At 47.7% G+C, this 16,539-nt stretch overlaps 1 protein-coding gene across 7 annotated transcripts in view; it reads right to left on the reverse strand.

The window, feature by feature from the left end:
• LOC139338423 (partitioning defective 3 homolog) overlaps nucleotides 1-16,539 on the reverse strand; it is a 203,022-nt gene that overhangs the window by 88,878 nt on the left and 97,605 nt on the right. For 2 of the 7 annotated variants that reach the window (XM_070973402.1, XM_070973400.1), the window contains exons 10-15: nucleotides 14,207-14,346; nucleotides 13,574-13,702; nucleotides 11,009-11,044; nucleotides 8,357-8,404; nucleotides 1,097-1,285; nucleotides 93-263 (exon numbers count right to left, since the gene is read on the reverse strand). In XM_070973402.1, coding sequence (XP_070829503.1) covers nucleotides 93-263; nucleotides 1,097-1,285; nucleotides 8,357-8,404; nucleotides 11,009-11,044; nucleotides 13,574-13,702; nucleotides 14,207-14,346 — 713 coding nt within the window. The remainder of the gene's footprint in view (nucleotides 1-92; nucleotides 264-1,096; nucleotides 1,286-8,356; nucleotides 8,405-11,008; nucleotides 11,045-13,573; nucleotides 13,703-14,206; nucleotides 14,347-16,539) is intronic. The other 5 variants (XM_070973406.1, XM_070973403.1, XM_070973405.1 and 2 more) reach the window with 3 other exon arrangements.

Below are 16,539 nucleotides of genomic sequence, written 5' to 3' on the forward strand. Positions count from 1 at the left end.
CGTCCTTCCTTCCTTCCTTCCTTCCTTCCTTCCTTCCTTCCTTCCTTCCTTCCTTCCTTCCTTCCTTCCTTCCTTCCTTCCTTCGTCCTTACCTCGTTCCTTTTGGCCACCCGTCTGGCCACGATGAGCTGGATCATCCCGCGTTTGTTGCCTTCCGTCGACATGGACTTGCGTAGCGTCTCCATGGCGTCCTGGTTGGTTTTGCCCAATAGCGACTCCCCGTTGACGGCGATCAGCTGGTCGTTCACTCGAAGCCGCCCGTCCTGTTGGCGGACAGGAAATCACACGTAAAAAGGTGTTTTGATGTTCGCATTTGTCCGACTAACAAACAGTAAATGCTGTGACAGATAAAAAACATCCATATTCCCAACATAACAATAACCATTATCCAATCAGAGCAACAGTCTCGCTCAGAGTGTATCCTGTTTCCAGCCACGATCTAATCTCCAGCACAGATGCGCGCCTTTAAGTGCATTATTATGTTCTGTCAACACACACTTGTTTGTATGAAAAACAATCAAGCTGAAAGAGTTGAAATTGACTGCAGCGCAGACATCAGCAGAAAATGGGGCACTTTGTGTTGATAGATTTTATCACAGATACAGATGAAGGTGAAGATGAAGATGAAGTCATTTTATTTCACTTTGTCTGCGAAAGCACGTGGAGGGATCTGAAACAGGCCAGCGTGAGGCGAAAAGCTGCATCGCTGCAACACCTGTCGCTTTCTCACAGATCGCCTGCACGTTCGAAAGTGACATTCAAGGCCTCCTACAGCGGTTTAACGGGTGTGTGTGTGTGTGAGTGTGTGTGTGTGTGTGTGTGTGTGTGTGTGTGTGGGGTTTATTCAGAACAGGTAAGAGCAGCAGCTCCAGGTGCATCAGGTTAAACAGAGATACATCAAATCTTCTATTTCTGCTGCTGAATAAATCGACTGATTGTGGCTGTAAAAGCAAACAAAACCAGAGAGAAATGTTTCCGTTGATGTGAAGACTGTATTTATTGTGTTTAAGCTGAGCTGAACCACGACCGTGACCACCATCTTTCATATCTTTCATATTTTCACTCACGCCCTCCGTTAGAGCAGACGGCGTCGTACCTTGCAGGCTGCGCCTCCGTTAATGATGGATTTGACGAAGATGCCCAGGTCAGCGTGGTTCTCCTTGGAGCGGTTGCCTTTGACGCTGACGCCCAACCCGGCTGATCCCGAGTCACTGAGAGGGATCTCGAAGGTCAGGAACTCTCTGGTCCCGTCTGGAGTCAGGACCAAGTCGTCCTCCTCCGTCTTCTGGAAGCGAGAAATGGTGGATTTAGATTCTGGACTCATCCACAAACACACTGCATTTAATCATACAAAGCAAAGACACGCATGCATTTACTCCAGCAGTGAAGCAATCAAACAAAAGCTCCAAAGGGCCAAAGTTAAAGGACATTCATTTGGCCATTTGAGGTTAATGAAAAGTACTTGCATATAAATTGCAGCCTTGGAGATAGCAGGGAGGTAAATCAGAGTGCAAGCTCATTAGCTCCATCAGATTTATTAGTGTTAAACAGACCAGCGCTCCTAAGTGTTAAATCAGGTGCTTAGTTTCAGCAGGCGGGGACTTATCTTCTGTAATCAAGGCACGGTGCTCCGGTTCATCAGCACTAAAGCACGTAGGTGGTTCTTTAAACTTTTAGGAAAGTGTCAGCCTCAAATTAGAAAGGGATTTAATCAGAACCAGGAAGCGGAGTGTTGTTTCGCGCTGATGGAGAGCGAAGCTGTACGGATCAAAGTTAATGCATTCATACGTGCAGCTCCTATTCTACGCATGAAACGCCTGACGTGTAGCCTCAAGCTACGTTTCATCAGAACTCCTTCATTCTTGCAGCTCCTCATCTCACGCACGGGAAGCAACAGCGGATGTATCCAGCTCCACCAATCAGAAGTAATATCAGTCTATCCTTGTTTATACCGGAGATATTCACGCAACATGAATTTTATACAAAAAGATCACAGAGACCATAAGGCAACGTTCTCGGCTAACTGAACGCATCATGCAAGGTAGAAGCTTCCAGCAAGGAAAGCGAAGCATGCAGCCAAACAAATGCAGTTAGAGAGCTTTTATTCTGAAGTAACACAACATCCTGTGCATGCAAGTGTCCTCAAACACAAACTTCAAACTGAAAAGTATTTGATTTTTTAACACAATCTATGAACTCTACAGCACAGGCAGGTGCTCATTAATGATGCTACCTGGTTTTGGACAGTGCTGCTTCAGTGAAACAGAAGAGTCAACGAACAAACGAGCCGAGCCTGAACCTTCCTGTCATAGTTAAGCTTAATCCTGAGTCCTAAACTTCAGTCCTTATCTTTATAAAAATAAAATGTCTTCACTCCAAACGTCTAAAACTCTCAGCAGAAGCATGAAGACTCCCTAAAGAACAAATTTGAACGCCACACACCTGTAGTGCGTCAAACAGGCAGTAAACTTCGCAGTAACCCTGCATGAACACAGCAGCCTAATTGACATGCTGAGTGCTCTCTCTCTCTCTCTTCCCCTCCACAACAGGTGCTTCTCTCACTCTTTCTCTATATTCATCCCCCCCTCTCTTCCAGCTCAACAATAAAAAGCTATTCTCTCTTGCTTGTTATTTGACAGCTGTCCTCTGAATAGACGGGTGCGTGCACGCTCACGCCTGGCAATTATTGTGCACGCCTAATGAATTCAATCATCGGGCTCGGTGTCAGCATGTCATTAGCTCCTTTTGTTTGCTGGGAGAGAGATGGAATTGCTCTGGGTGGAATGCAGGGGGAAGAAAGAGGGATGGAGGGAGAGGCGAAGCGGGGAAGGGGGAGGTGGGGGGGAGGCAGAAGAGGAGGAGAAGGGCAAAAACGAGGATGCGAGAAGGAAAGGGAGGGAGCGGCAGGAAGGAAGGAAGGAAGGAAGGAAGGAGGGAGATAAGGAGGAGCAAGCATGAAGCGTAGAGCGTCTGCATGTTGCACACAAATAAAAGCTACCTGGAATAATTCAGAGATAAAATTAAAAACAAAGCCGGGAAAAACAAGAGGATTTTAATTATTCTGGAACCTCAAGTCCAATTCATTCTGCCTGGAGACGAATTTTTAAGGCTGATTAAAAAGACATAATCCTCTTAAACGGCAAATGGTCAGAAAACAGGAAATCAATTATCAGAAAATATAAGCGATCAGTAAAGCAGATGTGACGTCATTTCAAGGTTAAAAATAAAACAGCTATTAACTGATAAAGGATTTATCTCTTATACATCTGAATCTGCATTTAAAAGAATTTAATTTCCAAATCCCACACGCCGCAAACTGCCTCTTAGCATCACATCATCATGTTTAGCTTAAAGCAGCTTCGCTTGTCCTGTCAGTGGATGAAGCGAGCGTTAGCTGAAGCCGCTAAAGCGCAGCGCTAACGGCTGTACCATCAGAGATTAACATGGGCAGAAGTTTTGGTATTACACCTATTATCTTGTAAGCAACTGAGCCAACTGCTGGTTAAGTTAAAGCTGCTAGATGCAAGCAAAATATGTTCTTCGACTTTGACTTTTGGTTAAAAAAACGAAGATGAGCAGCTGAGGAGCTCACACAATAAAAGGTAGGCTACCTTGTTTAATGCACAACCTCAGCAGGCCTGGAGATTCATTTACAGGCGCAGAGGATAGTCACAATCCCAACATTGGTCAGAAAAATGCAAATGAGACATTTTGCTCACACTGGTAAGAGCTACCTTTAAATAGTCGATTCAAGAGATTTTAAAGGAGCTGACTGACGCTGATGAAGGCAGGGAGGAAGAAACACGAGTGAAGGAGTGAAAGATAAATAAACCCCAGGCAGCTCAAAGTGAGAGGAGCTGAATGAAGGTGAGGGGAGGGAGGGGGACGAAGACAAATCGAGCGAGGGTGAAAAGGCGAGGAGCCGAAGAGAAAAGGGCGAAAAGAAAGAGAGAGCGCGAGCGTGACAATGACGGAGTGAGCGAGCGAGCGAGTGTGAATGAAAGGCTGACAGAAAGGGATGAATCCACGAGGAGCACAAAGGGAGACAGACGCCGCCGCCTCTCTCACTGTACGTCTGTATCTCCCTCTCCGCCATGCTTTCCTTTGTCTACCTCCTTCCACCTGTCTCTTCTCCCGCTGCTCATTTCCTTTCTCCCCCGGCGTCGCCTCCCCTCTCTAACCTTCTTTTCTTTCTCCACCTTCCACCATCGCCTCCTTCTTCTTCATCCCATTCGGTTGGGAGAAGAGTACGGCCGTTCTGAACGAGCCACATTTAAGGAACCAGCGTTTCGCTTCGTTTTCTGACCTTTTGGAAAACGCTCTGCAGAAAAAGGAGCTCAGCGATGTCCAGAGGACAACTCGTCTGGTTAACAGGTGGCATCCGTATTTTGGGCTTGTTCAAGAAAAAGATGCAATGAGACGAGAACAGGGCCGCAACTGATGGCTGTGGAGTATTTTCAAGGTTAATTCATTTGTTTTTTGGTCTGTAAGAATGGTGAAAGACACCCAAGACAGTGTCGTCAAAGGTCTGGTGTTGTCCACAACGCAAATATATTCAGCTTACTGTCACAGAGGAGCAAAGAAACCATAAAATATTCACATTTAGGAAGCTGGAATCAGAGAATTTTCTTTAAGCAAATGTCAAAACTAATATATTAATTGTTGCAGCTCTAGATGAGACAGATTAAATGAAGTTTGGCTGTTTTAAACACAGCTGAGGGGCCCACAGACAGCAGGAGGAGGCTGATCAGAGGTTTAACCAGCTCGAATCGGTGGCACGGTCAAACAGTGGAACAGTGGCAACACTGTCGCCTCACAGCTAAAAGGTCCCGGGTTCGATCCCCACCTGGGGCGTTGAGGGCGTGTCCTCCACCATGTCTTCAGTGCCTGCTGCTCGAGGAAAGGGGCCTTTCTGTGTGGAGTTTGCATGTTCTCCCCGTGTTCACCTGGGGCGTCCTCCATAAAATGAAAACCCCCTCTAACAACATGCATGAAGATCACCCCCTGACCAATGGTGACGAAGAAGAAAAACTGGGTCCCCGGGCGCCGGTTGGCTGGCAGCCCACCGCTCCTGGTCTGCCGCAGAGGAAGAACGAGCAGGATGGGTCAAATGCAGAGGAAGAATTTCACCAATGCATGCCGCATAGCATGTTCTGTGTAGTGTGTGACAAATAAAGAGGATTGTCCCTCTGATTTCTTTCTTTCTTTCTTTCTTTCTTTCTTTCTTTCTTTCTTTCTTTCTTTCTTTCAGTTCTGCAGTTCAGCAGCTGAAAGAGGACAAAGAGGAAGAAGAGGTTCATCACACTGTTGTTACTCAGGCGTTTAAATGTGGTGTAAAACTAGCGTGGATGCTGTTGTCACATGCTAACGGCGCTCAGGCGGATGCAGCTTCACTCTGCCACCCACAGCTTTCTGTCACCTTCGCTGCCCTCTCCCTCTTTTGTCGCTTTCTTCCTTTCGCTCGCCTTCCACCCTTCAACCTCTCCCGCTCCGCTCCTCTAATGCACAGAGCCTCCACTCCTCTCTGCGTTCAGCAGAGTGAGTCAATCTTTAGCATTAAGAGGATTCAGAGTCGCCCTCTCCCCCACTTTCTTCTTCTTCTTCTTCTCTACACACCCGCACACGCTTCTCTCCGCCGGAACGATTAGCAGGTCGGCGGCGAGCTCGGCTCGGGCCGAGCAAACCTGTCGATTTGATGGCATCTGGAAAAGTCGCTTGAGGGGAATTAGAAAAAAAGGAGTAGGGGGGTGATGGTAAGGAAGGGGGGGGGGGGGGGTTCGAGGGAGGCAGTGAAGGGTGTAATTGGTCGAGGGAAGTCGGGCGTGGAGAGCATTGTTGGCTGCCTACTGTAGCACAATCTATCTCTTTTTATTCATACTCTGTCCCTTTGCTCTCCATCACCACATTCACCTCCTCTTCCTCTATATCTTCCTCCTCATCCCTCCCTCTCCCCTGGATGGCCAAAAGTTTGCACCTACATTTGATCTGTGAGCTAAACCCCCCCTCCCGCCTCTTCGCTCCACCTTCTTTCCCCTCACTCGTCCTCGCCACCCCTTCGCTCTCTTCCCTCGCTCCTTTTGACGCATCTCTCTGTAGCTCCACGCTGATAGTGGCGTAGCATGCCGGGAGAGAGGTGTGTGTGCGTGTACACATACACACACACACTAATCAGCAGCCCCCCCCTTTCGGACAGTTGAACGTTATGAGGCTCCACCACCCACTACAAACCATTTATAACCTCATCCAACCTCGAGCAATTACACCAGCAGCTGCTCCACGTCACTCCACGCTGGTGCACGCGAGTGTGTGAGTACACTTATGTGTGGATGTTCAGTGAGTGTATGTTTGTAATGTGTAAAGTACGGTCTATGTAAGGGTATACTGTGTGTGTGTGTGTGGGCCAGGTGGCAGCTTGAAACATCACTTTAATTAAGCTGGAGAGCCTGTTCTGCGGTAGAACGTCCCCCTCTGATTGACTCGTACGTGTCAGCGACAGGCCGCTGCAGAAACGGCGGCGAGCCTCTGAAACAGGGCCGCGACCATTAATCACTGCGCCTTCCTGTTGTGCTAACAACGATACCAAGTTATGTAACTCTCAGAATTACTCCCTGTTATGTTTAAAAGCTCCATTATGCACCCAAAGCAGCAATGCAACAGTGCAAAAGTCTCATATTTACCTGTGAAAAGTACACAAGTACTATGAGAAATATCAGAGTATTAAAAGGATGAAAAGTTGAGCGAGCAGACAAAATCTAAATTATTGGTCTGATTGGTGCTCAAGGATGCAAAACAACCAACAGATTTCCATTTATGCATTCACAAGAAAATGAAAAATCCACACATCTGTCTGTCTCACAGTATCACAAACACAAACAAACAAACACTCACATATATGTACATCTATATGTAAATGTGATATATAGCTTTAATTTTGCGGACATTACGTAGACTTACATTCATTTCCCGGAGACTTACACTCATCTAAACCTTAACCCAAGTCCTCACCCTAACAGTTAACGATATACAGTTTATGGGGACCTGCACTTTGTCCCCTTGAGTCCTGTGTAAACAGATTTATGTCCCCATAACATGAGCAATCATGCGCATATACACAGACAGACAGACAGACAGACAGACGGGCAGACAGACAGACAGACAGACAGACGGGCAGACAGACAGACAGACAGACAGACAGACAGACAGACAGACGGGGCTACTGGGCTTCATCACTGATGTTTAAATGTGAAAATCTTTTGGCCCATTTGTTTAATGACATGATAATTAAGATAATAAAGATAATTAAGCAAAATTGGTAATTTGTTATCGTGCTAACATTATTATCTTTAGATAAGCAAACGTTTATCTCGCACTATGCTGTTTCATCAATGATGGTATGTTATCCAATTACAATGCAGCATTTAGCAGATTTAAGCTAATAACTGCCTACACAGTGACAGCGTTACACTGAAGTGCAAATGAAGCTGCGTTAACGACATCGTGTCAGAAAACGTGTTGGATGCATCAAACTGTTCTGATTTGACCAGATCGTCCGGCACAAAGCCGCCACACCTGTTACAGACATACTGCTCCAAGACTTTAAACACTGTCAACTTGACATATTTGCTGTGTCATCTACAGCCAACACATGTTCAGCTGAACGTTATATCATGTCATCAGGGGAGCCTTCATCACTGCGCTACGACGCGCTAACAGACTGCCGTTTCATAACAGCTTTGTGTGCGTGTGACAGATAGCATCTTGGCACGGTGCTGCTGCAGCATTACTGCTGCTGCCGCTGATGGCTTTTCAATACAGCATCGCAGTAATTTTCCATAAGCCTGTGTGACTAATGGCGTAAACAATGGAGCCGAATGTTCACGTTATGGGCCCATTATGGAACTATCAGGGCAGGCATGTAAAGACGGATGCCTTTGATCAGCACTCCATTGTGGAGGCCAGGTGCAGGGAAGAGGATTTGCGTCTTTAAGTGTGTCTTAAGTGTGTGTGTGTGTGTGTGTGTGTGTGTGTGTGTGTGTGTGTGTGTGTGTGTGTGTGTGTGTGTGAGGAAAAAGAGGGAAAGCGAGGAAGAATGGAGTGAAAGAGAGACGTGAAGGAAGGTAACAAAGACAGAAACAAGAGAGATCCAGTGGAAATTAAAGAGAGAGTGAGAGCTGCTGGGAAGGAGACAGAGGAAGCCCACAAAGTGCTTTGTTTCCACACACCATTGGCAAAGCAATGAATTGCTTAAACGACTCCCGCTCTATTTGTGAGGCCACCCCGAGTATCTCATTTGCTTCTGATGCATTTTCCCTGTGCAGCATAATGACTCAAGGTGGGGATGTCATGCAGCAGTTACCTCAATCAGCCAATGGGGTTTCCCGGCTGTCACGGGCTGCCTTGGATGCTGCAGGGAGCAGTCAAAGTCAACAGGTTAGACAAGAGCCCCTCAGATGGAAACACTTCATAAGTCAGAGCAGGAATGTGATGAGCCACAGAATATGGAGGGTCGGGGGTGTAATACAATGGCTGAGGGGTTGAAGGAGATTAGGGTTTAAGATTTTATAAAGATCTAATCCAGCAGAGATTAGTTTTGCTGCACAAAACCAATAAAGTGGAGTGAGTGACAGTTTGAGCCACCCACATGCTTCAAAGCTGAATACAGTGAGCAGAGTGTCACACATCTAATGACAGTCTCTCGTGCACTGCTGCAAAAACGTGGATCATTTTTGGGTCATTGGACCGATTTCAAGAAGTGAGTGCTTTTTCCACTTCAGCTCTCGCATTTTGTCTGCCGCGTAACCCTCGACAGAGCTCTCTCTCGCAGGATGAGTCATGGCGTGCCAACCTCAAAAACCCCAACTGGAGTGCCGACAATCCCGCAGGTCCACAGGCCGTCTCCATATTATATTCTGCTTGCTTTAACGTTATTAACTGAGCTTTTCTGAACTGAGCAAAGGGCGAAAAACAGAGCGATTAAAGCCATTAGAATAAAAAAATGACCAGATTCATGTAAGCTCTATTAAAGCACACAGGCCAGCAATTCACCTTGACTGAAGCCTGTTTTCTTCTTTATGCAAACTGCCTGAATGGACACTTCAACGCATGCACACAGATAATGCAGTCTATCATCAGTACGATGAGGCCTGGATGTAATTCTGTTTATTATGTGGGGTCTTATCTTTGCATACTGTCACTGTGCAAGTTGTTTGTCGCTGCACAAATGCTGCTCAGTACACTGTAATTCTTTACACAATAACCAAGAGATTAATCATGAGTCGTGAGTTTCCGTCCGAACTTCAACATCCAATGCTCTCGTCATCTACCGGAAAAGTATCTGTTACTTGAAAACGGATACTTGTCCGTTAAAAGCTTCCCTGTTCTGCGTCTATAGCTGAACACCATCACGGTGCCTCTGCTGCTGCTGCTGCTGTTGTTGGCGGCAGATGTTTAAAATGAGGCGCCTGACAGCAGATAACATCTGAACGGCGCTGGGTCCATTATGGCGGTTGATGTTCCGGGAAAGGGCGAGGAGGAGAGACTCATCTGGAGGTTTGGAGTTTGGAAGGGAGGGAAGGAGGAGGGTGAGAGGAGACAAAATGGGGGAGAGAGGAGACAGTATGGCCGTGGTGCATCTATCCGACTCCCCTCCCTGTGGTTGCATTGATTTTCAGAGAGGTAAACATCCAAAATAAGAGCAGACGAAAGCTGCTTTTCCTTCTCTGGATCCTTAAAGGTGCACTGGGCAGGTGCTTTTAAATACACATGCATTTAGTCTCGATCTACTTTTCATAACAAGCCAGTTAATAACGTGAGGTTTACTGAAGTGTCGGCGACTCGCATGACGAGGCTGCAGCTGATGTTTCCCTGCAGGCTGACGGAACGATCTACGTCGTCACGAGACGCGCCAGCTGCAGCCACAATCACCGACAGCGTCCCGACGATGAGGATCATCCACGCAGCCGCCAGTCAAATTAACTGGCCAATTACGCTCCTAATGTGCCACGCAGACACAGCCAATCACGCGCACTCGGCCAGATGCGACCTGAAGGTAAGACCAGATGTGAAGACGTGAAGTCGAGTTGGGTTGGTGAAGGGAGAGTTATGGAAACGTGAAGGGCCTTTTAATTCCAGCAGTAAAGACAGACGAGCGAGCGTTTAACAGCTGCTGCGGCGCAGAAGCTTTCAGATATGTGCCACATTCAGGCTGCTGAGTCTGCTTTGTCACAACTGGAGATACTGTACATGCTGCTCAGAGCTGATTCTTCACAGAAGGTAGATTCTCAAACTAAAACTGCATCTGCTGCCTCTGCAGTGCCAACATTAGCAACGTTTCTTTGCATCCAGCGCCCGGGTAATCATGGATATGATATGTTAGGCTGTATACATGTCGAGTGCCTCTGTTACAGATGGCGTCATGTGTCGAAGTCGTCGAAGTTTCTGGGTAGGTTTGGCGCAGACAGCCACAGCCTGCAGTTTCCCCCTTGATAAAGTGAAACACAAACTAAACAGACTGTTTGTTATTCAGCTCACAAGTCAGAGCGAGTCTGCTGCACGAAGGCCAGACTGACAACCTTATCCACAGCCGACAAATAAAGCAAACTCCCATGTGTTTCTCACCTTCACTGACAAATACAACTCTGAGGGGAGTGATGGAGCGAATTATTCTGCAGCACAGCCCCAACAGTCCACACTGATGAACCATGAAATTGTGATTTGTTAGAACAACTCTGGATGGAGATTAAAATTAGAGTTGCTAATATTTCTATGCATGACTAGTGACTTGCACTTTGATTAACCAGCTAGTTTACAAGTGGACCCTGAATGCATGCATAAGCTATTGTTTTTATCCCAACTGGGTGATAACAACACGTGTTTTTCCTAGCAGAGATTAATAACATGCACGCAAGGGGGAGTTCAGGCTAAATGAAGGAGCAGGAGCTGTTGAGGAGGAGGAGATGGTTTGTGGAAGTGGGTTTAATTGCAGGCTAGTGTCGGGGTGGAGTCTTACCAAATCTCTGGGGCACTGCATCTGGGGCTCGGCGTTCTAGAGGGTGGAGGGCAGACGAGAACCAACAGCAATCAAGCAAAAATATTTACCGACAGGAGCAGTGAACATCTGAGCACACATGAAGCGGTGGAAGGGGGAACGGAAGCAGCGTGATGAGTGAACGGGCATGCAAAGTGACAGATGTGGGCAGAAACAACTGCAGTTCAAAAGGACAAAATCGAAGGCGTTACTTCCACTGGGGACAGGAGGGGATAAAAACTTTGTCCCTCTGCACACTTCTACAGTCTCAGCTTAATCTAGAGTCCCTGTAAGCAGCGTCCCCCCCCCGTCCAGCTGCCATAATCCTGATAGGAGCAGCTCTCAGATGAGAGCAGCCCAGGTGACCCATGAGCTTTAGAAGCAACGGCCAGCGCTCCACGGAGCGTTTTCACCCTGAGCTTTGACAGAAAGCAGCACACACTCGCTGATGAATACGTTGCACGATGGACACCTGTCCTCTCACCGCACGCTGAATCTCAGCTGCGGCTCTTCGAAAAAGAGTGTGTTTCTCTGAACACGAGCAGCGTCTTTAAACATTCCCCCTGAGTTTTGCCTCTCAGGCTACGCACAGGCCGACCTGCTAATGAGGCAGCAAAGGACAGTGAGTTTCATTTTCCACCAATGATGCATGCATGTGGAGTGCATTAATAATAGCATTTTAGATTCTTTAGTTAATGCTGTTACTGTTGAAAGCTCAATAACTAGTTCAACCATGCTAAGACTGACACAGATACAGCTGAGTGATAAACTAGGCTGTCCAGCGCGTCCAAGATCTCATTTTATACCTGCTGCATATGGCAGCTGAACAACAGCTGCTGACTTTATTTTTCCATCAAATTACAAGAGGTTTAATAAATAAAGTTTAGTAACTGCCATTTTTAATTCATGTTTACAGTGCGTGCCAGGGAAGCGGGCTGTTTGCACCTGAAGCTGGCTGGGTTGGGCTCATTTTGGCCATGCAGTTTGTGTTTTCACTGAGATATAACGCACGTCGCCATATTCTGGTAACTGACATGCTGTTTAGCCTCCGTATCTCTAAAAGCCATGAGAAAATGCTTAGCCAGCTTTAGATAAAGACTGAAGCTGCTCATTTTGTGCACTGGGCCTCATCTCCCTCGAGTCCCATCTCGGGCCTTTCACATCACCCTCTCCTCCCTCTACAGCTGATAACCACTGATCAAATAAATCCTACCCTCTAACTACCAACGAAAAAGAGTCAGTCGCACTCAGAGACCCGCTCTAATCTGAAGAAGAGCATCGACCAGCGTGGCAGCTCCTCTCATCCCGCTTCGCCCGTGGCGACAGGCAGCCAGTAGCCTCCTCTGCATCCCTTGCTGTGATAATTGTCACCAATCAGCCATTTGATTGACACTGCTTGCCAGCGAATGGCTGCGTGTGCCTGTAATGGCCCCGGTGACTGCTGAGGGTGCTGGGAGAGACCATTCTATGACAACGGAGGGGGGATTTAAGGCCGTTTGGTGCCATAACTCATGTTACTACTTGATAAGGCCTGTGTTAAAGCCAGCCTGTGAGCGGGAGAGATAGCAGAGAATCATTGACCGCTGCTGTGGAGTAAACATCGATGTGATTTAAAGCTCGCTAACAGCTTACCCTCTTCACTCTTCCCACATGAAAACAGAAAACAAAAACACTCTTAAGTCAGCGTCTTCCTCTGCCTGGTGTTCTCCTCAGCTACTATGAGCTGACTTATTTAGCAGACGTCTTTGAGGGAACTCTAAACCTGATTTTCTGCAAAGATTACGAATTACAACATCTTACAACGACCTTGAGAAAAGCAAGCAGATGTAACAAACGTACCAAGTATATTAGCAGCGGTTTGCATGAATCACTGACGTTACAGCAGTGAATGGCATCTGTCAGCAGTCACATCCGAAGCCAGCACAAACATTTGTACTGCTGTTTGTGCAGCGTAATGTGTGAGGATGCTGCCTGATTGATATTCAAGGCAAGTGTGTTTTTCACTCTCTGCCTACTATCTGCCCTGCGTCTGCCTATTCATCCCCACATCCATCAATCCAGCAAGTCAGCTCGGAGGCAAAACACAGCGAGAGAGAGGGAAACACAGACGGAGGAGGTAACCTGGCAAAGCGAGAGCGGTGAATGAGAACGAAAGCAGCGAGAGGGGAGGGTGACACGCCAAGAGAGACAGAGACGGAGTGAAAGTGAGAGGAGGAGAGGGTGAAGGAGATGAAGAGGAAAGATCGAGCTCTACAGGTTTCCTCTGAGGCTCGCCGCAGTGTGATAATAGAGAGGAGTGCAGCGACGGAGCGGGACAATCAATCTGCATGCTAGCATGTGGCGTTAGCTGGGAAATGAGAAGACAACACCCGCCCGCCGCGGGGAATAACTGTACCTGTGGCAGCCCCGGAGCACGCACAACAAACCCCCACCCGTCTGCCTGAGCGCACGCCCATAACCTACGCTTAGCCATGCATCGGAGGACTGCGCACATCACGGCGTGAAATGTATCATGCTGACAGGATCAAGGGGGAATGACAAACGTACCACTTCTCGGGGGAGGAAAGTGTCCTCCTGCCGCAGCACCAGCAGCCCCACGGCCCCGCCCATGGGCGTAGCCCTGAGCAGAGACACCACCTCCTCCTGGGTCCGCCCGTTCAGGTCCACTCCATTCACCTGAGCACAAGTGACAGCGTTTACTTCAAAATGGAGTTTTAAAAGAGAAAAGCAGCAAATTCTTGCTTTTTTTTTCCAAAGTTGTGGTCTGAACAGTCATTTCATCTCCAGCTGAAAAAAGCTTGAAGTGAAAAATAAACCTGTGGATCAAAGGATTCAAAGGTTTGTGCTCATAGATTCAATCCTTCATGCAGTGTGGGATAACTCAACTTCAAAAGCTGCTCAAGATGGAGCACCAAAACATGTTCTTTGATTTAATTCCAGGAAGCTCAATTTCCATATAAAAGTTAGCTGGTTAATTAATTAGCCCCAGTTTAAATTCAACAGGTATTTCTGATGGATTGAAGGCATCAGTACCTGCGGGGTCTTCACGCTGTGACACACACTTCCTACTGGGCTTTGTCTCATTTTAGGAAACCACTGCCTGCTGCACGCCTGCTTAACAAACACACCGACTCCTGCACACACTGAGCCGCTCTGCTCAGCGTCACCGCGCTCTCTCACCTCCAGCAGCCTGTCTCCTGCCTTGAGGCGGCCATCTTGGATGGCAGCTCCCCGAGGCAGAATGTTCTTCACGTAGATGGGTGCCGAGCCGCCGATGGGAACGTCTCGCGATGTTATGCTGAAGCCGAGGCCCTCAGGACCTGTCGGATGAGCAGGAAAGAGGAGGTCTCATGATGGAATCTGGTTTAATCTGAAAGCTCCTCTTTTCCCTCTGCAGCTCAAGCTGCTGTGAGTACGCCCATACTTACCTCTCTCCTGGGTCTGATGCAGGTTTACGGCCCTTCTAAGCGTTCAGATTTGTTTAAGCAGTTCAGTTTCTGCCCACCTCACCTGGAATAAACAGTGCTTCAAACCTCTGATGGATGAAACCCTGACAACGGCATTCATCAGTTCACTTAAGTTGAAATATGCAAATTTACAGGCTGGTGTAACCTTGAGGAAACTGAAGAATCCACTGCGGGAAACACGGGAGGACCTCACCAGCTGTGCCGGCTTTATCAGAGCTTTCTGCTCTGCATCAAGACAAACCTGACAGTGAACACACACCCGTCACACACACATGTATTGTCAGAGAGCATGCTGATGAGTCTCACTGTGACCTGCCGCTGACAGCACACTGTGTCTTTAGATGCTGCTAATCTGTCTGTGCTCATCTGTTCACGTGGGCGGATGTGGTTTTGTTTGTGTGCATTTGCAGTTTTTGCCTGCAACCCTTCAGCAGTGTCTCATTACGGACCATTAGGAACGCAGGTCCGTATCTCATATCATCAATAATCCTTATAGACAAACAAACAATTTCCTACTATTAAGCAAGTTAAATCCTGCATCCTATCAGCAGCAGAGAGCTCGCGCAGGTTTATGCTGAATTATTAAAGTAGGATATACTGTGAGGGAGAGCAACTTAGTTCTTTCACAATAAAAGCTGAACTGTGTAATGAGTGCATCCAAACACACGGTGCCAGGAAGCAACTTCAGCCTGAAGACTTTTAATACTTTTGCCTGATATTTAATTGAAGCCAGAAACTGAAAAACAACCTGCTGCCCTGCCTGTGGTCACGGAGGGGTAACGAAAGCATCCCTGAGTCCTGCACGTCCACCTCTGTCAACGCAGATGCTGATCAACACGCTCCAATCTGTCCGTCTCCACGAGCATCAGGCCGGCCCACATCCTGCACTCTGCGAGCTCTGATCGGCCGCTTCATGCACGTGTTTTAAATCAGAACCGGAGCCAAATGACACAAAAGCAAAGCCAATATAAAAACAATAAGGAGCATCATCGCTGTATCAGAATCCAGGCCCTAATCCTCACTGCCTGTGTGACTGAGCTGATGCAAAGGAAAGCAGAGCACTTAGCTATTCTGTTTCACATCCTCTACCTAATCCCCCACATTGATGAGCCAATCAACTTCCCGCAGGCAGACAAGGTGTGTATTATACTCACCGGTAAATGCTTCTAGCGTTCCTGGCTTTAAACAGGGAGGAGGATCTTTTAAACTCCCATTAGCTTGATTAAGACATACCTAAGCAATTTCCTCTGCAGAATGGGATTCTCTGATTGATTTTGATACTCCCCAGGATTTGCGAGGAGACCGGTGTCTGATTCAAGCGCATAAACAACACGGGGGTTTAATCTGCGCTCAAAGCTGTGGGCGAAAGTCGGCACTCGAAACAGAACAGACGAGCCAAACAGCCTCTCGGGAGTCGCTGTTAATCCCCGCAAGTGTCTGCTCCGACAACAGCAAACAAAAGGTGGAATGAGAAAAGATAACATCGTTGCTTGACAACATAACAGATCTGCTGGAATACCGAGCGCAGGATGTGGTGCATTCAGGGTGTTATGACTAAGCGAGGAGGAAAAACTACGACGGAGGAACGAGTGGAAACAGCAGCCGGGGCGGAAGATGCAACAACCGGCTGGGTGTTTTTATGTTTTATGCTCTGGCTCCACTCCAGCTGTAAGAGAGGGAGCAGATCTGGGCGAACTTGAGCGGGCATATGGCACAGCCCCGTCAGACTCTTTGCTGTGGCATTTGACAGCACAAGAGGACCAGCGGCTGCTAAGCAACAGGCTCTCCGGCCCTGAGAGCTGGCGCCGACACCTGGTATCCTGTTGGCAGAGGTTTGGGCCACCTGTGCCAGCTGTCAGTCAAAGTCCACACTGAGGAAATGTCCCCGAAGTTTGATTCCCGACGTCGCCTTTCATTCCGCGCCTCCACCTGCCAGACTCATCGCCCGCCGCTCACATCAGCATGCTAAACTCTCGGTGGTTTTAAACCTGTTACGTAACTGTTCACATTCTGCACGCTTCCATCTTTCCGCCATTTCTCAACCAA

The sequence above is a fragment of the Chaetodon trifascialis genome, chromosome 11, assembly GCF_039877785.1.
Source record: "Chaetodon trifascialis isolate fChaTrf1 chromosome 11, fChaTrf1.hap1, whole genome shotgun sequence".
Lineage (NCBI taxonomy): Eukaryota > Metazoa > Chordata > Actinopteri > Chaetodontiformes > Chaetodontidae > Chaetodon > Chaetodon trifascialis.